The following is a 24,749-nucleotide window of genomic DNA, read 5'->3' on the forward strand; positions in this document are numbered from 1 at the left end:
TTCCAATTTGTTCAGGTATTTATTTTTTTTTCTAGTAGAGGATAGTCTACTTTACTCGTCTGTCCATCAATACTAATAATATATTGGACTTTTTGTTAGTTAAAAATAGTTAAGTAAAAAATGTTACAATTGACCCCACTCTCCCCTACTGTTATTACTTTGAGAAGGTTGCATAGCTTCAATTTTACAATTTAAGAACGTTCTTTTTGACGCTCAAATGGATACAACAAAATTTGAAAGCATGGTTATAGTAACTAATACCTTTCTTAAATGATGGATATCATGATTTATTTTCCAATTAAATACTGTCGTTATTTTAGAAATATTGCTTCGATATTAGATTTTAATAACTTTCTTTTGGACGTGCAAATTGATATAAAAAGAAAAGCATTGTTATAGTAACGAATACGTTTCTTTAATGACCGATGTTAATATCATAATTTGTTTTCCAATTAAGTACTGTTATTATTTTGTTATTTTTTACCCCTTTGGTAAACATATTCATTTAAATATCGATGCATGACTTAAACCTAGTAAATAATCGTTCATAAAATATAATGCAAACAATGAAAGTTTAAAGGTCGGAGAGAAAGAGTGGAAATTTTTATAGTAAAGCTGTGTTCATAAATTAAGAATGAATTTTACAAAAATAAATAAAATAGAGTGTGTGACGTCAGAAGAAAGAGAAGATGCGTCGATAGAGCACATGCGCAGATTGAGGAAGGTGCCCGGCCATGCAAACTGCTCTTCATCTTTGAAAGCAGGAATGCCGTTCAAAAAGTAAACTCTGCTGCGGTATGATAGTCAAAATTACAGAAACATCATTCTTAAATGGCCACTTTTCTGGAAGAACCTATCACCCACCCTTTTGCTTGCTTTCAAAGAATTAAATGGTGCTATACTTCATTTGAACACTATTCTTCCCTTTTTGAACTTTCAGGGAATCGATACGTACTTGTGTAAATAAAATTCTTTTTAATAACTGGACTCAAAGATTAAAAAACAGTGAAAAATAAAGACTGATTCTCCAAGTGACCTTTTGTTATGAGCCACGAGAAGTCAGGTACATTTATTTTATTATTCAATGTACAATTTTTTTAGCTTTATATTTGAATTATATTTTATAAAATACTTATCAAAATTAAAGTAAAAAGAAATAAAAACAATAATGGTAGCAGATTAATATTGAAATTGAATTCAGACGAATTTCCACTGAGGTAAGCGGAACTGAGAAAATCAAAACCAGTTTGATTGCCTTAGCCCCTTGCCTTATGCCATTAGAGGGACTACCAATAGTACCCTTGTAACTCTTCCTGCATTCACAAGTAAACGAAACAGTTTTGATATTCTCAGTCCCACCTTCCTCGGTAGTGATCCGTTAAATTTCGATAGCGTCTGAATTTTAATTAGTTACACCTAATGTGATATTCAGTGTGCCCGTAAAGTCATAGTGCATTTTAGACCGGTCACAGATCAAAATTGCACCCCGACTTGATGAACACACTGTACTTTTGTAATTTCTATTTCGATAAGGGCTTCATAATATATATTTGGGGGGAACATTAAAGAACACTTTATATCTATCTATCTACGTCAAATTTTCTTTTGTTAATGCATTAAAAATATGATAGTAGCAAGTTTTACAATGATCCCATTTCTTAATTTTATTAATAACAAGAAAAATTTTGGAATCACTGCATACAGAAATGGTTGCCAGTCATACTTTTGTCTAAATCAAGATAATTTCAGCATATTTAATGGTGCAACCATCAATGTATGCTGCAATAACTTTTTTCTTCCCAATGACCACCTGGAGAATGAACTATCGTCATGCAGGCATCTGAAAGGTAGATTTGTTGGCCACACTTACAGGGGTAGCATATTAAATGGGCCAACGTTGCTCCTACAGTAAGGACAGATAGTATGGAGAATGCATCCATGCCTTTCTCGGGATTCGAACCCAAAACCTTTCTAATGCAAAGCCATTTCCCTGACTCCTACACAGACCGATTGGCTGCTACAATAACTTTGATGATTAATTAGATTCGAATGAGGCTGATCAATTTTCTTGTCGCTGACAGAAGGGTTTTAATCCTGGTATGAAGTTTTTTTTTGCTCGTAATATCTAAAAATGTCTAATAGATAGCAGCTCTTTATTTGTTATTCACTGTATATTCTCAATTTATAACACTTTAACTAATATTATCTTCAAGTAATGGAGATTAAAATCACTGCATTTTCTAGATTCTTGTTAGTTCGCACAGATTTTGATCGATATACAGAAATAGGCTACTTTTTTTTCCTATGCGACACCCTTCGATTGAGACTTATTCGAAAAGAACTTGATGATAGATTTATAGTACCGAAGATGTTGATAAATCAATCAACAAGACTAGTTAAAGAGAAAAAAATTTGGTGAAGATAATCCGAGGGTTAAAGAACTATTTTTAGACCCATATAAAACTCATTATTTACCCTTTGTAGTATAAGGTAAAGAATAATGGTGGTTAATTCAGACCCGTGGTTGCAAATAAGAAACTTTAACATTGCTATCTAGACTTGCGAGGTATTGATATTGATGCTTTTTTTCCTTTTTTCACCTAACTCAACCGAAGCAGATTGAACTAATAGTTAAGCAGTTATTAAGGTTTTATGCATAAAAAGTCCAATTTTGTACCTATGCCTATTTATATATCTAAGAATGCGTTCTAAGTAAATAAGGTCTGTTTTCTACGTATTCCTTTTTGTGGTGTATCAAATGAACAAAGTCAAGAGTAGGGGAGAGTGGGGTCAATTGTAACATTTTTTACTTAACTATTTTTAACTAACAAAAAATCCAATATATTATTAGTATTAATTGACAGACGAGTAAAGTAGACTATCCTCTTCCAAAAAAAATAAATAAATACCTTATTTTAAATGTTGTTATATTAGTTATTAACAATTTTTGACAGTCGTGCACTTGTTACAATTGTCCCCACTTAAGGGGTCAATTGTAACAGTTCATAAATTCAACTAAAACATAGTTAATTATACATATTATCATAGATGTGATATATTTTTTTATTGATCAAAATAGTATTGATATTTTAGGAGTAAAAATAATAATGAGCAGAGACCTAAAGGGTTAAACTTTTAACTTTAAGGGGTTAAAAAATTTAATTTCTGCTGTGAAAGGTGACAAATAAAATAATGCACTTGCAACATAATATAAATGATATAGGAAACTATTGGAGGTTCTTAAAGAGTTAAGTAATGGTTTGTGAACATAAGATTAGTTATTTTCAGCTGTTACAATCGTCCGTTTACTTACTGTTACAATCGTCCCCAAGACGCCATTTCAGCTTCATTTGTTAAAAACAATGCTAGTTAATTAACAAAGCTAATATTTTTTTTGTTGAAATGTTAATTAAGGTGTCCAATTACATATTCGGTTAATAATTTTTATTTGTTTAAACAAAATTACTTTGTTGCAATATAATATTCCAATACCTAAAAAAGTACTTACGTAGCGCAAAAATATCTTTTGTGATGTAACTCTTTCAAAAGTACATAAAAATGGTTGCCAGCAGGGGTGTACATGTAGATTTATTAAATACACCTTGTGTGCCACCTAGGAACCAAATCTGGAATCCGACACTCGAAATTTTTGCTCTGTTACAATCGTACCCTGTTACAATTGACCCCACTCTCCCCTACTAATAGTTTAAAAGATATAAAAAAAAAAATTTGTATAAAAAGTACTTATACATTAACGTGTATGATATTGTTATATAAGCAAGTAGATTTTTTGCTACGCTGAATTGAATGAGTTCAAAATCAAGTCTATGGAATCAATATAGAGTACAAGTTTGAAAGTTTTATACGTACATAGAATAATTTTTGAATAATGCATGTACATGCGTCTAACATTGCTATCTAGGCAGGAAAGGCATTCCTTCCAACGTACGTTTTTAAGCTAAATGAAATAAAAATTAAGTCGATAGACCTAAAGAATTAAGTGTTTTAGGTATATGAACTATAATTTTTAACTTAATACCATTTTACACATAAAACTCCAAAATTACTATTTTTTTTCTACTGTAATTTTGATTTTAATGGATTTAAAATTATTATTACCTCACTTGTATAGATAGAAATATCAGACATAAGAACAAAGCTTTGATAACTTTTGAACTATTAGTCCAATCACCTTTGTTTTGGTTTCATTTCTATATGGGAGGAAATTATACGTAGGAAATAATATCCTCACTTGCAATGTCTGATACGTTAATAGGTAGGTATAAATGCAATACACTATTTATATATAAAGGCGTAATGACTTATTAATTATTAGTCCTATTAACTTGAAATTCGATTTATCGATTCATCATTAAAAATATTTTGGAAACAATGTCTCATTTGTTTAGATAAAAAAAGTTTAAGTAAAAGTTAATTAGTTTAGATAGAAGTTACCCCCTTTTACTCTCTCTCCAGTCACGGGTGATCACTATTGATCACTATGATCACTATTGATTTTCTTACATTATGTTATGTTACTACTTATGTTTTATATTTTATTATTATTCAGTACAATTAAGATTAATATACGCTTGCTACATACATATTATCCAAATTTTATTATGACTTTATGAAGAGTATCAATAAATAAATAAATAAAATTTGTATTTTTATGGACTAGTTTTAAAGAAAATTATTGTTTCAATAAATTACCATATTTATTGGAATATTTTATAAGATTATTAGATTCATTTACACAAAATATAAATGAAAAATTTACGATGTATTTCCTTGATTTTAATCATTTTCTAAATCCAAGATCTCTTATTATGGAATAGAGATCTTTTAAATTTCTTTTTAAAAAAGTACTATGCTGTTGAGAAATAAGTGGTACACTACTGAGTAATAATCGCCTGAAAAAATCTTAGAGTTGTGTAAGTTTAGATTGATCAAGGCTAAATTGATCTATTAAACAAGGTACCTAACTTTCAGAAAATTATTCAAATAATAATTAAATATATTTTATTACTACAGAAAACCGCACACATTACAATACAATTGCTTTTTAAAACGGACCGACAATGAACTGATATCTTAAATTCAAACAGTTATTATTATTGAAATTGTTGTTTTAAAAGTATTATTTTTGAGAATATTAAAATTCAGAAATTTAAAATAAATAAAAATAGGTTATATACCTTTATTTTTAATGAAAATAATAAAAGCATTCGTGCTTAATTTTTAATCATTGTTACATTAAAGAATAAACTAGAAGGAAATTACTAAACCTACTGTTTTACATTTTAATCATTAAAATCAATAGGGGCAACTTTGGACGCCTATTTTTTGTTTCCAGTTGTTCTGCATGGATCATTCTTTGGTTTCTTTTTAATCAGGTGTTTGTTAAAATAACAAAATTTGTTTCTGTTAAGGTAACGAAGTTTTTTTGTTAAAATAACAGTATTATATTCTTAAAATACAGGTGTCCGCTTTTAAATAACATTATTTTTTCCGAGAAATTATCGATTTTATACTGGCTCACTATCTTGCAGTCTTTTCTGCACATTTAATAGATTTTTTTTACAGTGAATAAATAAATATCGACTAAAACATATTTCCCTTTTTAATACCTATAAAACTATTTAAAAATTTTATCCAATTTAGAAAAAAATATTTTTTATTAAAAAATTAATTGAACTTTAATTAGAAAATATTGCACGATCAAAATCAAAAAACCTTTGCTTTCAATATTAAGATATCAGAATTTTATTCTAGACATTTATGTCAGCTGACAATATCTGTCGATCTATATATATTTTTTTTTCCTCATAGATTAAAAGTTACTGTAATTGCTATGTTCTATCTGACATTAACAGTACCATAAATTAAAACTAAAATGCATAAATCGTACATTGTGTATTTTTACTGTTATCTACTCGAATTTTTTTAAGTAATATGTTTGTTTAGTTTATCCTTGTGACAATTTATTCGAAAAAATGTTTATTTTTAATTTCATTAACGAATAAAAATGTCTGATTTTACGAACAATACGTGCAAAAAAAAAAAAAAAAAAAAAAAAAAAAAAAAAAAAAAAAAAAAAAAAAAAAAAAAAAAAAAAAAANAAAAAAAAAAAAAAAAAAAAAAAAAAAAAAAAAACGAACCACCTTGAATAAATTTTGATCTAATGATCTGATCATAATAACTCAATCTAAATAATTCGATGGGGTGACCTCAAATACTCTAATTAATTAGTGCAGACGATGTTTCAAATTAATTAGACACAAAAAAGTAATTTCTCACGAAATGCCCAAAAAATAAAATTAACGTTAAGGGGTCCAAACTTAAAATTTAGACAGCTTTCCTGACCAAACTATTGGGTCCATATTTCCCAGGTTGCGGCCTAATATTTTTAAGATCAGAAATCAAAATCTGTCAGAAAAAAAAAGTTTGCTTTTTCAGAGATAATACGTTTTTGTGTCTGATTTTGTACCTTAACTAATTATGTAGCATATTTGAGGTCGTCCCTTCGAATCATTAAGAATGAGTCCTAGAACGTGAAGATCCGATCATTAGATCAAAAGTTATTCAGGGTGATCATTTTTTTCTTCCCTTCATGCGCATTACACGAGTAAGAAGTAAAAATTGAAAAAAAAACTAATTATTAAAAAATTATAAAATGTTACTGATATTTTGCTTTTAATTTTTTAAAAGTATTGTTAATAAATTTCAATTGTATTGCTAAATTTTATTAACATTATTATTATTGTTGTATTCTATTGTATTTTTTTTAAACTTAATGATAAAATTTTTTTTATGAAAGTATAAAACTGTTTATTCATTAAAATTCATATCATCAATCAGAAAAATAAGGAAATTTTGATAAATTATATCGAAAAATCAAGAAAAGGAGTCACCATAATGATTAAAAATTAATTTTAAAAGAAATCTAAAAAAGAAAAAAATCCATTTGGACTATGAAGAAAGACATAATTCCAAGTAACATTTTATTTAATGATCTCATTTTAATGTAATGAGATTCAAACATAAAGGGTAAATTTTAACTATGCTAAATTTTAAATCTCAACCAAGAAATTGGATGAAAAAACATATTTTTTCTAAATAAACGTGTTTTTGCTGCTGATTTTTGACCCCCCGAAAAATGCAGGCCATTTTGAGAAAATGGTTTTATTAATAAGAGAGCAGTTTGATTGCAATTAGTATTTTTTAGCATTTTGTAATTAATTTCAAGAACAAAAAGGTTTCTTTTTTATTACACTTATTTTTTTTCAATAAAATTTGATGCAAAAAATTATTTTCAGCGATTATTCTTATTTAATTAATTATTATTATTGATAAATAAACAATTTTTTTAATTCTAAGCTATGCAAAGACATCATCTAAAATATTTTTACTTTTGGAAAAAATCAAAAGTTGGAAAAAAAATGATTTTGGAATTTTTAAGCAATAAATTTTTAAAAATTACGACTTTACGTAAATTTTGTTTCTCAGTAACTCTTCAGCAGAAATCGTTCAAATTTTAATAAATGTCATTAGAAATATTGTTGGTTAAAAAATCGCATTCCTTATATTTTAAATTTTTTTAATTGCTATTAAATTAAATAATAAAAGAAGCATTGTTTAAAAAATGTCCTTTGTGAGTCATTCAAGTACTTGAATAAGCAAACTTAATAGTAAAACTATACAATAAATTTGTTCGAAACGAAAAATGTAAAACACATTACTAATATTAAAAGTTAACACTTTTCTGGGTATTAACACTTTTCAACACTTTTTAACACTTTTCTGGGTATACAATGGGATAGGATTCATATTTTTTAGATTACGGAACATACACTGATAAAAGAAGTATGATCAAAATTACCAGAATATGGTAAAACTTACCAAGTTTCTGGCTCTTTGGGAACACAAAGTTTTGGTAATGATTTTTCTTCGTGTTCAAATACGGTTAAAAAAAATGCATTGCATGTTTATTTAAAAAAGTACTTTTTTTTGTCCAATATCAAAACTTGATAGGAGACACATGCATACTTTATGCTTACTTTTAAAACCATTAAGACTAGATCTTATCCGTTAAAATCGAAACAAACGATTAAAAGTTATCCAGAAAGATTTTTAACTCAATTTACAGCAAAATCAGTTACAAAAATATTTAATTATTGTGATTTAAAAATTTTGAGGAAATTATTATAACAATAATTTAAAGTTTCCGCGTTTTATGTAATTTTATAACTACAATTTTTTTTATCATTTATCATTAATTCAAATTGTTAATTTTTAACAATAAGACTTGGAAGAATATTTACATGATATAAAGAACTTGGTATAAAGAAAATTAACATGAATTAAACAAATTGAAGAAAGTATAATATTCTTGAGTATAATTATAATATTGCTGTTAACAGAATCAATGCTAATCTGTACTAATGCACGGTAAAGAAACTGAAAGTACTTTTATGGCTAAATAAACTATGGCATGTTAAAGAGCAGATTAAAATTGTGTACAGTGCGTGAAAAAGCGGAATATTTAAATAATTTCAACAGAACGCAACGGAACAAACGGAATTTCTTAAATTTAGGCAAAGAAACTTCTTAACTTGAAGATTTTGCTTTAAATGTAATAATTAATTTATTCTTACGAAATAAAATACAAAAATTTACTTTCTCTGAACTACATAAACTTTTTTTTGACAGATTTTTGACCCTCAAAATTTGGGACGAAATCTGCAAAAATATAAGTGTGCTAACAAGAGTGAATACATTATTGATTAAAAATAAAATATTGATAACAAATATCAAATGCACCGAAACGACATTACTTTCCAGTCCCCCCTAATATTAAAAGAGAATCAAGCAATTACAAAAAAAAAACTCGTTTATCCAAAACTAATTCAAAGATAAATAATTTTTTTAAAATTACTTACTAATTTTTCATTTAACTTAATAATGGTGAAAAATCTTTTATATTGAAATTATTTTTTATTATTTAAATCAATTATTTTTTAACATTTAAACTAAAATATTTTTTAATAATGAAATCAAATTTAACGTAATAAATTTGCTCTTGCGAAATTAAAATTTTCTCTCCTCAGAAAATATATATCGATCTTATTTAAATTTGTAAACTTATAATTTCTAAGTATTAAGTTTGAAAAGATAGGAAAATTTGAGGTGCAATTCCACTATTATTAAATTAATTCATAAAAATTATAAATAATCATAAATAAATACTTTTCACGTGGATTAAATTCTGTTAAAATAGTTTTATCAAAAAATATTTGATTCCTAGATTGTTCTAGAATTGGGGCTAAAGACGCAAAAAATAAAACTAAGATTAAGTGGACCAAATTTTGAACTCTCTTTTGCCCAAACTATTGAAATTTTATTGCCCAGATTGAGGCTCATATTTTAAGGGTCAGAAATTGAAGTCCATTTATAATAAAGCATTTTTATTTCGAATAACTTAAAATTTCGTCTATAAGTAACAGATTTAAGTTTCGACCTATTAAGATTTTTATCTTGAAAAGGCGATGAAGATGTTTATTTTGCACAAGATTAAGATAAAGAATAAAAAAAGCTACTGTTTACAATTAGATGACCATCGATAAATATAAAAACCAGCCTTTCCTAAGCTTATTTTTATTGCAACAAAATTGTTATTCAACCTGAAAATCAACAATTGTTAAACTAACAGTAAAGTGACTTTATTTTTAAAAAACTCAACTAATATGCTTCGTCGTAGTTAATATAATTGCACAATAAAATCATAGTCAAAGCTTTGCGAAAAAAAAATATTGCTAAAAATCTTTACAGGTAAGCGCGCGGGATTAATTCATCTATTCTCAGTTAAGTGGATGTTGTTTTCTTTCAATGCTTTCATGTTATTGATTGAATAATGTTTCTTAGGTCTTGAAATATTTCAAAATTTATGCATGCCCTTCCGGACATGTTGTTCAATGAAATACATGTCCAAATGGGACTCTCTCAAACATCTTTTTTGAATGCATATTAATGAATGTATCTTTTGGAACATCACTTTTAAATAGCAATCAGAAAGATTAAGTATTTATTAACAAACTCTAATAAACGATCTCTGAATATTGTCCAGTCCTGTTTCCCATTTATGGTTCGCACTTTTGATTTTTAATATCTGATTAATATTTTTTCTTAATGATAATATTTAATTAGATTATCATTATATGGATCGTTTATTAGCACTAGCAGTCCAATTGTTTAAGTAAAATATAAATTTTTTCGCTTCTTATTTTTTTGTATATTGAGAGTACATGCACTAAAAATTGTCTTGATTCTTCGTAAAATAATTTTGTCCTGACTTTCTTCTTCGGCCTCCTTCATTTGCTAAATTTTATTTTGTGGTAATCAGCTTGAGTTACAACCGTTTGCTCTCTTACAGACAGATATTTTTTTTATTATCCATAGAAACAAAACTCCTTTGTTATCAAATTTATTAAATCAAAATAAAATACCAAGGAAAATAATAATAAATACTATATTTAGAAAGAAGAGCAGAGAACGGTTAAACTATTCCGTAAAAATAAATAATAAAAAATATTTCTGAAGGTAGCCACTATTATGACTTGCATTAAAACTCACAATGATTTCATATTTATAATAGTGATAAAACAATAGCTTTCAATAAACTAAATTAGAAAGAAAAACAATACAAATGCAGGACGAGGTATAAAGCTTAAACAAGCAGCTTTACAGCATGTTGGAAAAAAAGTTAATTATTTTTGTTTTAATTTGCGTGTTCACTTCTTTTTGCCTTTTTGTCTCTGATTATAAGATATTTTATACTATTCATAATATGTCTCTTAGTTTACTTTTATTTTTGTCTTTTGTTACAATGTCAAGCAAAAGATCTGCTATTTTAGAAATTTTTAAGCAAAGAAAAAAACAGTGTGAAATTGTTCATTTGCTTCTTTAAACATAAGTTTGGATTCTTTAAAGCAATCGCTTCGGCGGTTCTTGGCCTATTGCAGAAAATTTCAATAAGCATTTTTACCTCAATATCGCTGCAAGTGGAAGTCACTTTGAAACCAATTAAATTTATTTATAAGTAAAAGTCTACTCTGATTATTAATTACTAAATTTTGTCAACTTATTTATTTTTAAGTTATGTTGAAAACTGTTTTTGCCGCACATCTTTTAATCTAAAAATGTGAATTATTTTTTAGATGGCCTTCTTCTGCTCAATTTATTGCTCATCGACAATCGAAACTTCCATAACAAGTGCAATAATTTAAGCCCAAGAGACAATCCTTTTCAATAATGTGGAAATTCTAAAAAATTGGATGACAAGCAGACGAGATAGTAACGCTACTACTAGTAGTGAACACAAATCTAAACACAAAATGTCAGTCGACAAACTAAGTGACCAAGAAGGTAACTACATTTTATTTTTTACAAAATTATCTAACAAAAAATTTCGGTTTGAAAATGGAACAATAAGATACTTTTTTTCTGCATTTTAAAACCTTAAGTTTCTTAACAATATCTGTGTCTTTTCGTATTTATGCGAAGAACACCCTATGATCCAAATTTTAATTAACGGTTTGTAAATGCATTTGAAAAGAATTATTCGATACATTCTTTTCATTCAATCAATAGAGGGGAACTAACTTCAAAATCTAAAGAGTGTAGTGGGGAAAAGCGGGGACTGTTTAAATATTTATTTTATTTTCTGTGTATCTCAAGAAGTAATTTAGAGAATCGTACAATTTTCTTCTAAGCATAAAACTCATTTATTCTAAAATAATTTCATTTAAAAAATAATTTTTATAATATTTTATTTAATTAAATAATAAGTGAAAATATTTTGAACAGTAAGATACACAAATTTTCTCATAATTTTAATTGCATAATTTTTATTTACTTTTAAATGACAAAATTCGATATTTAAACTGAATCGGCCAAATAGTTCTCTAAAAATTAAAGTTTAAAAGTATGATGCTTTTATAAGTATTTTTTTTAAAAAAATGAAAGTGTTCTGCTTATTTTTCTCAAATTTTGTACTTTTTCGTTTAATATTACATAGATTGAAATGAGGATAACAGTTCAAAAAATAATTGACAAAATTTAAATATGGTTGATTATAGAATATATTAAGTAATCTTATAAAATTGTATTTTTCATTTGATAATCTTTATATAAGTAAATTTCTTAAATACAAGTAAAAATATTTTTTTTTCGAATAATGTATCCCATATTCATCCTATATTTTGATGATCAGGAATCGAAATTCATTGGAATTTAGGTTTATTCAGAGAAAATATATTTTTCGATATGATTTCGGTAACATAAAATATCGTTTCCATAAATTAATTAAAATTTGCATTGGACATTCTGATTCAATTGATCAAAAGTATTTTTTTATATACATTTCGTGCACAGTCACCGAACCCACGATTCATGAAGAAAACAAATTTCAAAATCATTATTTTTGTGATACTTTTAACATAATATATCCTAAGACCAAATGCATACATTGGACAACATTAAGAACAATTTTATCTCTAAAAGTATTTTAAGATTTTCCTTCTGTTTGAATACCTTTACAAATCAATGGATATAATTGAATTTTATAATACGAAATATAATTGCAATCACCCTTTGGACGGAGTTTTTAATTATGCACGGAGAAAAGAAAACTGACAAAATTATCATATTTGAATGTTAAAGACATTTCTGGTAAAAAAAACCATAATTCGGGCAATTAAACCAAGATATGCAATATTTCAACCATCCATTTGGTAATTTTACCGTTCGCTATGGCAGTGGTTTATCGGAAATTCTAGTTTTCAAAATTATCGATCTTATTCCAAATACAAAACTGAAAAGTAATTTTAACCAAATAAATTGTTTTTATGCTATGCTCTTGAGTATCAGGAAAAAATTATCAACATTTTCTTCAGAGCCGTTACTCATTTTGCGATTTATGTAGAAATTTTAACTTTTTGACGTAAAAACATTTTTTTTAAAAAAAGAAAGGAAATTATCTGCTTACACTCATGTGGTTAATTTAAAATTGCGGTTTATTTAAATGGTTGATAGGAGTTAGATGACTGATAATTATCGTTTATTCTAATATAGTTTCTCAATTATGACAAGAGGAAAAGAGCCACAAAAGATAGCTTTAAACGTTTTAAATATTCAGATGTATCAAACTATGATGACTGTTTTACCTATCTTTTATAGGGGTAGTAGGATTTATTTATTTACAAACACATGTGAGTTTCTTTGCAATGCAAAGAAAGGCTTAAAAACTATTTTCAGTTTGAAAAGAATATACATCCAGTGTTATACATTGGGATACGAATCTTCTATATTCACGCTTCAGAGCGGTTAGCGGAACTGCAATACTACACGTAAACAAAAGGTGTGAACAAAAACATATATTGATGGGTATTTCATTGTGTTAACGCCATTGTGTTTCCTTTAAGTGTAGCGGTAGTAGGTTTAATATCTTTGTGCTATTTTTCTTATTTTTGTGGTATCCGTTCTGCAATTTGGCAAGAGACAAGCCATTTTAAGGCAATTCGGCAAGAGACACGTTAATAAACACACGAGCCTGTATATCTATCTGAACTAAATTTATTCATCTACAGTGAAACATCAAAGGTTATACTTTGATTCAAATCCGTTACCTCAATTTTAAACAGCGTTTGGCGGAAAGACGAGACTGTTGTAAAAAAATAATTAAAAAAACCTCACTATTCCAAGTATTTATTTATTGTTACTCAAACATATGCAGGCTTGTGTGCTCATTGAAAGGAATGATTAATTATAAGCCCTAGTCAAGGTGAAGAACAGAAGAAGATGTATTTATTGTAACACGGAAGTAGCTGGTTCGAATCCCTCAGGTTACATGATTCAATGTCTTTCTCTATCTCGTGCTATCTGTATTTCGACTTGACCAGAGCTTTGTAATGATCACACTAACCTGCGTATATGAGCGTAGCATTAAATAAATAAATAGATGCATCCAGGGTTAAAATTTGTGCTGAGTTGAACTTATTTGAGCACTTTACAGTCGAATAGTTTACCGCGTACCCTCTGTTCCTTCTCCGGCTGATAAAATTTCCCCCCCCCCCGTTGAATGACCGTACATGTCTGCATATGTATGTGCAACAATAAATAAAAATAATTGAATACTTCAAATATTGTGGTGGGATACAAACCCGCTAGCTTTGAGCTTTCATTTTTTGAATGTTGGGGCAGCCCTGATCAGCAGTATTAGAGCTACTGATTCATTTTCGCCTTGTCCCGGCATTTGTGCATTTATAAATGCACATTTTTCATAGCATTTCCAGTTGCTAGATGTTAACTTAGAGCTTACATAGGAAAAAAATACAACTAACTGACGAGAAACAAAGTTTACACGTGCTTACTAAAATAGAGGTTATCAAACTGAACATTTTTGCTTCATCTCATACTTTACTAGTTCTTTTAAAATTTCCCACTTTTGATAAAAATCACAAATTTTACGACAATTACTACCAACCAACGTTTTTATATAAACCATATTTTATTGGTAATTTTGCCAAAAAGTCCTTCGCAAAGCACTGCGGTAAAAATTACCGTGGTTTTTGGTGCTCCCTTAGAGTCAGGAACACGGAAAATTTTACCATATTTTGATAGTTGGGATCATACTTTTTTTATCATTGTAGTGAAAAATTATAAGGAAAATAAAAAATTCGATTTAAATAATCTTTCGGACAGTTTTATAGCATATAAATATATAATTTGAGTCTTGTGTATTCTGTTTCATAACCGAATTACGAAGAAATACATTATAAAATGTCGTACAAAGTAAAACCTAAAATATATAATTTCTAATGAAGTATTTAAACATAACTAAAAAAGTAGAATTAAGTAATTTTTAAAAAATAGCCATATATATTTTATGAGAAAGTAGAAATGGCATTTAAACTCTGGTTTCTGGAGGTTTTACTGTTCTACTCACAACTTATTTGTTTCAAAAAAGGAAAATTTATTGTTTTAAACCAATTTTTGCATTTCATCCTCTTTGAATTATCTGGAAATAATATAAATGTTAGTGATATTAAACCAGTTGAATATAAAACTTTTGTTAAATAGTAGTCAAAATTTATTCACTACTTTTCCGATAAGCTATACTTTTCATAGGTTTTAAGATAAACGAGGAGGCGAGAAGTCAGACAAAAGCAAAATTCCTTTTTTTCCCCTCCTTAAGAAACTCCGTCAATAAAATAAAATCGCTTACACTTTTATTTGAATGATAATATTGTTTCATGCTAAAAAACTACATTTTAAAGGGAAAAATAATTTTTATATCTTTCAACTGAAATATTTAATGAAAGTCAGACAAAAGCGAAATTCCTTTTTTTCCCCTTAAGAAACTCCGTCAATAAAATAAAATCACTTATATCTTTATTTGAATGATAATATTGCTTCATGCTAAAAAACTACACTTTAAAGGGAAAAATAATTTTTATATCTTTCAACTGAAATATTTAGTGAAAGTCAGACAAAAGCGAAATTCCTTTTTTTTCCTCCTTAAGAAACTCCGTCAATAAAATAAAATCACTCATATTTTTATTTGAATGATAATATTGCTTCATGCTAAAAAACTGCACTTTAAAGGGAAAAATAATTTTTATATCTTTCAACTGAAATATTTAGTGAAAGTCAGACAAAAGCGAAATTCCTTTTTTTTCCTCCTTAAGAAACTCCGTCAATAAAATAAAATTATGTACTTATATTTTTATTTGAATGATAATATTGCTTCATGCTAAAAAACTACACTTTAAAGGGAAAAATAATTTTTATATCTTTCAACTGAAATATTTAATGAAAGTCAGACAAAAGCGAAATTCCTTTTTTTTCCGCCTTAAGAAACTCCGTCAATAAAATAAAATCACTTATATTTTTATTTGAATGATAATATTGCTTCATGCTAAAAAACTACACTTTAAAGGGAAAAATAAATTTTATATCTTTCAACTGAAATATTTAGTGAAAGTCAGACAAAAGCGAAATTCCTTTTTTTTCCTCCTTAAGAAACTCCGTCAATAAAATAAAATCACTTATATTTTTATTTGAATGATAATATTGTTTCATGCTGAAAAACTATAATTTAAAGGGGAAAATTTTTTTTATACCTTTCAACTGAAGTATTTAATGAAAGCATTAGTAATTTATTTATAGCATTAACAAATGTGACTGTGTACTTATTTTCAAATACTTCACAAATTAAAAATTTCGCTACAGAACAATCTTTTTTCTAAAAGGGATGAAGGTGAATCTTAATTCATTTAACCTCAACAAATTATATTTTCAACTAGTTTCATTGATATTTTGATAAATAGCAACTTTAGTTTAGCCAAAATTGCCTAGTCTGAGTTTTATCTGCTAACCCGGTTTGCTCTAACTCAACCTTATTTACAAGTAGGTCTGAAAATAACTGTAGAAACTAACTTTCAATTGTTGTCCATATCATAACCCTACGTTATAAAACTAATAAAAATGCAGCAATATTATTCAGTAGTTCTTAATAATGAAAAGTGTTAAAATTGAAATGGGCAAAAAGTATTTTTTGGTAAAGTTTTTAACCACGAGAAAGAAAGTTTTCCTTCGAGTATGCATTTTCAAACATTCAAATACCGTGTCTACATTTACAATACATAAAGCAATATTACTAAAACTCATTATTCGTAATCATGTGCTGAAAGACGCTCGTGGAAGAAAAAAACTGGAATATTTAAATTTGTAAAAATAAATATAGCATATTTATAAGTGAGAGTTCAAATTGTGATAAAATTTTACGGAAGTAATATTAATAAATTCATTAATTATGTGCTAAAAGACGTTTGTGGAAGAAAAAATAAAGTTAGAATATTTAAACTTATGAAATTATTTTGGATTTTATTTTGCAAATTTGTTAAATCAATTTCTAAAACATCACTTGTAGCGTTAAAAAAAGGCACTTTGCCAGATCCCTAAGAATTTTAATCCGAGCCTGAGACACATAGGATTACTAAAAATCCATATCAGCCCGAACCCGAGATATACGTACGTAAGATAAAAATTAAATATTACCGTCTTGCCACTCGGCTTTTGATGTTTAAACAAGGAAATCAGTCATCATAACTTTATTTTATCCTTAAAATTCTGCATCGATATTTTATCTCGAGAACACGTCGGGTTCGGGTTGAGCTCATGTCATGTCTATGAGACACCATTATTCCAAGCCCGACCCTTCTTAACCATGTCTTTAAAATGTAATGTTCACTATGCCAGTTTGTTAAATTAATTATTATAGAGTTCTTTTAACGGATAATATAAGGACGCGTTATTACATAAAAATAAATAATCTGAGCGTGCTGCCATTTTTGAAAAAAGGTAAACCTTAGATGCTAAGTGTATAGCTCATTTGAAAGATGGACATTCGTAAATAAATTATTATGATGCATAAAAACATATTTTGTGTTGCATATCTGTGAAACTAATTTCTAATGTGCCTCTTATGAAGTTAAAGTTTATGAATAAATCAGTGGCGTGTAGGGAAGGGGTGAAGGGGCAACAGCCTTATGCATACAGAAAAAGGGGGTATCAAATCTACGACTACGAAATCTAAAACCTAAAATTGATTAGTTTCATTTTTGTTATCAAACGAAATTTTAATTGATTTCCTTGAGCAAAATATTTTATGAACAATAAAGTATGATTTCAAACCGCGCTTTAAAATCAAATATTTTTACTTCTAAGATAAATAAGGAATATCTTGTCAGAAATGATTTCTTCACCATACAATAATTTCTACTTACATATAAATGGATTTAGAATTTTATGAATATATACCATTCTACTATTTAGATTTTTATGAGTATATATCATTCTACCATTTAGATTTTTATGAATATTTATCGTTCTACTATTTAGATTTTTATGAATATAGTATATCGTTCTACAATTTAAATTTTTATGAATATATTTAGTTTTACTACTTAGATTTTAATGAATATTTATCGTTTTACCATTAAGATTTTTATGAATATATATCGTTCTACCATTTATATTTTTATGAATATATATCATTCTGCCATTTAGATTTTTATAAATATATATCGTTCTACCATTTAGATTTTTATGAAAATATATCATTCTACCATTGAGATTTTTATGAATATATATATAGTTCTACCATTATTTTATTTTAATTAAACAGGCTTTTTTTTTCCTTTTTAACTCTCCGTGGTACTATATCAAAGAATTTATATACACCTCTGCATGCCATTGGACTAAAGTTAATTTTCGAATGTTAAGTTTGGAAAAAATACCAACGTGAATACAAAATATACAGTATTATTTCAATAAGGGACACTCGTAAAAATAGTAAAGCCATTAAAATATAATATAAGTGTTTAGGCAAAATTCTGTAAAATTTATTTCTAAATTGCTCCTTGAAACATTAAATTTAAAATACGTTTTCATAAAAAAAAACTCCGAAGATAACTTTCAATTTTTGAAGGGGTGCCAATTTCGAACTCGAATGTATAACAATGTTAAGATAGACACTCGTAGAAAATATTCATGTCGTAAAAAAATAGTTCTTTCTGGAGTAAATTTCTAAAATTAATTTTAAAAAAATTCCTTTTTACATATACTATAGCTTTAAAAATTTAGGTATATTTTTAAAATATGGATTTTGTGGGAAGATTCTATGATTTTTATATCTAAAGTGTGTCTTGAAACATAAAACTTGAAGTATGTTTTCAAAAAGAACCTACGAATTTAACAGTCAACCTTGAAAAAATTAAAACTGAAACACGAAATCTATGGTAATAATTTAAAGATGGACACGAAAGGATGGAAAATATGTATGTCTTAAAAATAGTTTTTGCGGTTTAAATTTGGAAAATAAATTTCAAAATGGACCCTTTTTAACTTTCAAGGTTATCATCACTAAGCACTTCAATCTAATTTTTGATTAAGTCAAAACTGAATTCAAAGTGTGTATGACACTCTATTTTAAAATAAAACACTTTTGTCTTAAGAAATATGGATGCCGTGGTGCGTATTAATGATATTAATTTCAAAGTTGATAATTATTAAAGTCTGTTGCTCTTTGCAAAATAAAGTAAATTTATTATAAATTATCCAAACCTTTTCTCGAAGTCTATTTTAACGAAAAACAAACTATAATTAAGATTGAAAAAATTGCTTACAGATATTAAGCTCGAAATTACGTTAAAAATTAAATAAAAGTTAATTAAATTGTAAAATTTAATTCTTTCAAAAAATATGTTATATATTTTTTTTCTATTTTGCATTTCATTTTCAATTCTATAGTTGTGTCATCTTACAATGCTATAGTTTGCATTGCTATCTTACTATGCTTTTACTTTCGCTTTAGCGTATAATTACGAAAATTTTTTTGGAGTTTTTAATAAATGTAAGTTATGCTATTTTGTTATATAATATGATAAAAATAATCTATGAAAAAAGTAATTTTATGAAATTCAAGTTAGTAGATAAAAAAATTATTATATTATTTATATTTTTAGTTTTATTAAACATTTGAGCAGGTTTAGAATGTTATAAAGTAACCATCCCGTTTAAACTTCAAACTGTTATTTTTATTTTTAATCATTTAGACACTTTTAATTAATTATTTATTCATATTTGTTGCATTAGCTCAGTTAATTTCATAAATGTCCAAAATTATCCATTTTGGTTGGAAAAAATATTTTTTTAAGGTATTTATAGAAAACATTTGCAATAATATGTGATTATTTCTATCACTTAACAAAATTAAAAATTTAAACTTTTCACTTCGAATTAAAACTAGTTTTTATTGCTGTCAGAACTTAAAGATTAGATTTGTGTTATGCTCCCCTCTCTTGAGAACTGACCATTGAAAAGAGTAACAACTAAATGCACGCATTCATTTCAACGAATAAAAATGTTCTTTTCAAAAAGAAGCCTTTATTTTTTTATTAGAAAAAATTTTGCTCTATAAGGGTGCAAAACTCGATTTTAATATTGATTTTTAAAATCCTATGAGTGTTAGGCTCTCGTAATGAAATTTAAATACAAAAAAAAAGTCTCTTTAGCTTCATTCAATCATTATTGGGATTTGGAAATAAGGATAATAAAAAAGCAAAGCTTAATACATTCAATCATCAAATAAAGTGGTTTTATATCACCATAGCGGTCGAGAGGAGCAAATGAGGCATCATAAAAAAATCAATTTATTTGAGAACTCAAAGCATTCGAGTCTACCTTTTATGATCTCTCTTTCCAATCGTAATAATAATAACTGGTAGCAGTATTTTTAGGCCGGGATAGTCTGGTCGGTAGGGCGCTGGACCCATATCCGAGGCCGAAGACTCCTCGTACAGTAAATGGTGACTGATGCACGTTAAATCTCTCGAGTCGCAAAGTCCTCCATGTTCCCAAAACAAATCAATACCTATGGGGGCACTGGATTGGAGATCAATCGTTCTCTGATTCAGGTCAAAATTAAGATCTGTGGATGAATGAATGGATGCATGAATGGGTCCGCCCTATAAACGGGTGTGGCAGAAGTCGAATTCTTGGTCATAGACGGCGCCACTGGAAAAAAAGAACAATCGTATCCCTCTGCCTAAACAGATATACGAAGAGAGCAACATTTTTCTCACTTGAAATAATTGCAAGCACTAACAATTTCGTTTTCTAAGGCTCTATATTTTAACAGTCATACTATGAATGCCACTTCACTTTGATCCTGGTCAGATAACGTAAACAGCACTTGAACTAACACCCCTTACTCGAAAATTCCACATCACAACCAATGCGAGGAATTTCAGCATCTGTTTAATTCTTTTATGTAATGATTTACAGTAACTTAATGATTAAAAATTAAGCTTAATTAATTGATTTTTTGTATAAAAAATTAATTATCGCTTTTATGAATTTATATTTTTTAAGCTATATATTTCTAAGCAAAAATCACATTTTTTGTCACTGCTTGAGAAGGTTAAAAGAAACTTTTTACAATTATGATTTCAACTAGAAACAACAATAAGCAATTTGTAAAAAATATTTCTTTTTATCCAAATCAAGTAAAATCCAGATCATGTACTACTTCAATACTAATGTAGAGATGGATACTTGGTGAATTATTTAAATTTTTTGCAACGTGGTATTCATTTGAAACTGGAGTCATATTAAATTATGAGAGTTATATTTTTTGAGAATTTACATATGGCTAGAAATATTTATAAACAATTTTTTTAAGAAAATAAACTATTTAGAGTAGAAAGCATAATAAAAACTTAACTAAAAAAATCACACGCATGGAAATCATATATACAATAGATCGCATAATAACAATAATCCATATTTCTTCTTGATTCATAAAAAGAGTAGTATAATCACCGAATGCAGGAATAAAGAACCCATTAAAACACATAAATATTAAAGATATAATTCACATTTAAACGTAAATTCAAGCGGATATATATACATATATATACATAAACAAAACTCCTCTAGTTACGCTCAATTTGCGCTTTTGTTTTCATATTTTGCAATCTGGCAATCTTGTTATGAAAATATTTTAAATCATTCTTGAAAACTTTCCCGTTCATGTAAGTTCATTTGAATTCGCTACTCACTTTATAGATTTTGTTTTATTCTGTTTTTTTCTTTACATTTTATTTTCTGTTTTTTGTTATTTTTACTTATTGTGTTCTATTTTTTATTTGTTGCAATTTCTGTAAAAAATTTTTGAGTGCTCCTCACACTATTGTATTGATATATTTTACTTCGTCTATATTGATAAATTTTAGAAAGCACTCTTTTCTGCGGATATAATCGTGTGGGCAGATGAAAAGATTATATCTTTTATTTTCCGGATTTTTTAAAGAAATTTATCCTTTTTTTCCGGATTATTTTTTTTCCCCAGTTGCTTGTCATTTTTTTCATTCTTCTTCTTCTTTTTTCATATGTCTGTAATTTTCCTTTGTTTTATCTTCATTTTGAACTTATATCTCTAACTCTCTCTCTCTATATATATATATGTTATGCATTTATATGAAATTGCATTAATATTTTCCATCCAGCTTCTTAATTCAAAATAAAATAAATTTAATAATAAAAAAATATGTTTCTTGGATATGCATTCTCAAAATTTATAACAGTTCTCTTTTTCTTTTCATTTCAGAGAAATCATAATCGAGCTAATCTTAATCTCACTTTCAGCTTATTATTTGTATATTATTATTTTCAGCATTGAAAACATGATTTAGAGATAAACTAAATGTTGCTGCAAGTCTGCTAATTTAAATGCCGGACAAAGAACCTGATTTTCAGACTTTTTTTTATTAAAATAATAAAAAAATTCAATTTTTCGCATTAAATATTTTCAAAATAATTAATTGTCAAGTAGTAGTATAAATTAATGTGCTTGCAATTGCTAATAAACTATATTTAGTAAGTCGGGGTTTCGTCAAAAGAAGGACAATTAATTAGTGTTCCGTTACCGAAAAAAAATTAGGAAATTCTGCTCTGAAACGTTGTTATTAAATTTGTTTTTAAACCGTTTATTATATGTATTAAAAAGTATTTTTGTTGATCTAAATATTTAATAATTAAAAAGTTCATTTGAAGTAAACTTCATTTGAAAATAGTAATAATAAATTAAACGTTTTTGTGATTAAATGTAATTTAGAGAAGTAAAGTGTCCTGATTAGGATCTAAGACAACTTTTTACTATTATAATTTGTTGTTGGTAATGGCTTCCCCGTCATAATTTTTGTAAAAGAAGAAATAAATAAAATGTCTTAGAAGCAGATTTATTCATTAACGAAAAATGTTTCAGCAATTTACAATCATCAATTTATATTTGTAATAGGTTGTCATATAGCTGAAACTATTTTTGTTTTCCTCTCTAAGTATGAAAAAATTTGACAAAATTACAGTTTTGTGTTACGATCAAATTTTAATATTTTTTAAAACGTTTTTTTACCTGCTCGCCACATGGAATTAAGAGGTCCTCCCAACTGTCAAAGCTGTGAAGACGAGAAAGGAAAATTCTAAATAAATTTTTAATTATTTTTATTTAATTTTCGCAAATAAACTAACGGAGGATATTTACTTTGTTTGACAGCCCATTTTGAATTATGCAAAATACAACGCCAGCAACCAATCACAATATGAGATTTAAAAGGAGCGTGGAATTTTAGATTTTCTATTCATTTTTCTTTTTGATAAATACAATTTTGCTATCAGTATTTTTTAAAGGTAGTATAATGTTATACATATGTCTGCATTTAGATTTTTGAGCAATATCTTTATTTTTGCATTATTTACATTAAAAAATTTCAAATCATCCAATTTATTTTCATTAGTTTAAACCTTAAATTAAGTTTTAAATAATCTAAAAACGGTCAAATGAGTATTACTTGATTAAAAACTTCATTCGCTTAAAAAAAATTAAGATGTAGTTTGTAATATGTAATATATGTGTAGCTGGTTAAAAATGTAGTTTTAAATCAAAACGACAAATCGACATAATTTTATTGCTCTACATTTCTGTGAAAAAAAAAATACATTCAAAAAATGATGAAGTACTATTTCTCACAATCGACTCTTTTATTTTCAACCTTTTCTTTGATGTTGAATGACACTATTATCAAAAGTACAAAAAAGCATAAAGAAAACGCAAATGGTGAAGAATGTTGATCATGTATCAGGAAATTCCATCGGAGCTTATTTTGGTGATTCCTTCTTAGTTGAGCTCTTTTTATCCGTCAGCAATTTTTATCGCTTCTTACATTCTTTTTGTCTTGACAAAACATTGTTGACTTAAAGTTGAATCCTTTTAGATATAATAAGAAATTTTTTGGAATTTTTTTTTTTTGTCTTCGTGATCAATTTAAGACCAAGTTTATTTAATTCTCGATTAGTGGTTAAAAGTGATTTTTATTCTCCAAGATTTGTAGTCTTTGAAAACTTGATATTTAAATTCTCTACAATAAAATAAATCAGTTGAAAAATTCGATAGAGAAAAAAAAACTGTTTTACAAAGATCAATAATTTTTACAATTACTTAAGGAAATGATACAACGTTTTTAGGCAGTGTATTAAGTTTAAAAGTATATAAAAATAAATTTATATTAAAATTTAAATTCATGCTCCTTCCGACAGAATTCTAGTGATATGCGTTGTTGACGTTGCCTTTTTAGGCAGAGGGGTGCAATTTTTCTTGTTTTCCAGTGGCGCCATCTTTCGCCAAGAATTAGGCTTCTGCCACACCCATACGTCACACCCGCTTATATGGCGAACTCATTCATACATCCACAGATCGTAATTTTCATCAGTCACCATTTACTCTTCGACTGGCGGGATTCAAACCCACGAACTCTCGGACATGGGCCCAGCGCCCTACCGACCAGGCTATCCCGGCCCAGTGATATGCGTTAATTCTAAAATTATACGTTATACGGAATTTTCATGTTACGCGTATAACATTGTAGCATAAAATTTAAATCACATTCAACATAGAATTAAAATTTATTTTGCTGCGTTTGAAGATGTAATGCTACTTGAATTTTAATTGGGTTCATTTATGTAGAGACTCCGCTGACCACCCAATTGGAACATCTTCTTTAGCCCCCCTCCCCTTCATAGCTCAAGGTCAAAAAAACTGAGATGGGCACATTAGGCCACTATGGGGTGTC

The 24,749-nt window shown here is 27.3% G+C and overlaps 1 protein-coding gene across 2 annotated transcripts in view; it reads left to right on the forward strand.

Moving 5' to 3' along the window:
• Positions 1–24,749, forward strand: part of LOC107446262 (A-type potassium channel modulatory protein KCNIP1) — a 93,576-nt gene that overhangs the window by 22,481 nt on the left and 46,346 nt on the right. The window contains exons 1-2 of one of the 2 annotated variants that reach the window (XM_071187665.1): positions 697–1,063; positions 11,217–11,424. In XM_071187665.1, coding sequence (XP_071043766.1) covers positions 11,334–11,424 — 91 coding nt within the window. In that variant the 5' untranslated portion in view covers positions 697–1,063; positions 11,217–11,333. Of the gene's footprint in view, positions 1–696; positions 1,064–11,216; positions 11,425–24,749 lie in introns of those variants that run through there. The other variant, XM_071187664.1, reaches the window with a different exon arrangement.

This window comes from Parasteatoda tepidariorum, chromosome X1 (genome assembly GCF_043381705.1).
Source record: "Parasteatoda tepidariorum isolate YZ-2023 chromosome X1, CAS_Ptep_4.0, whole genome shotgun sequence".
NCBI lineage: Eukaryota > Metazoa > Arthropoda > Arachnida > Araneae > Theridiidae > Parasteatoda > Parasteatoda tepidariorum.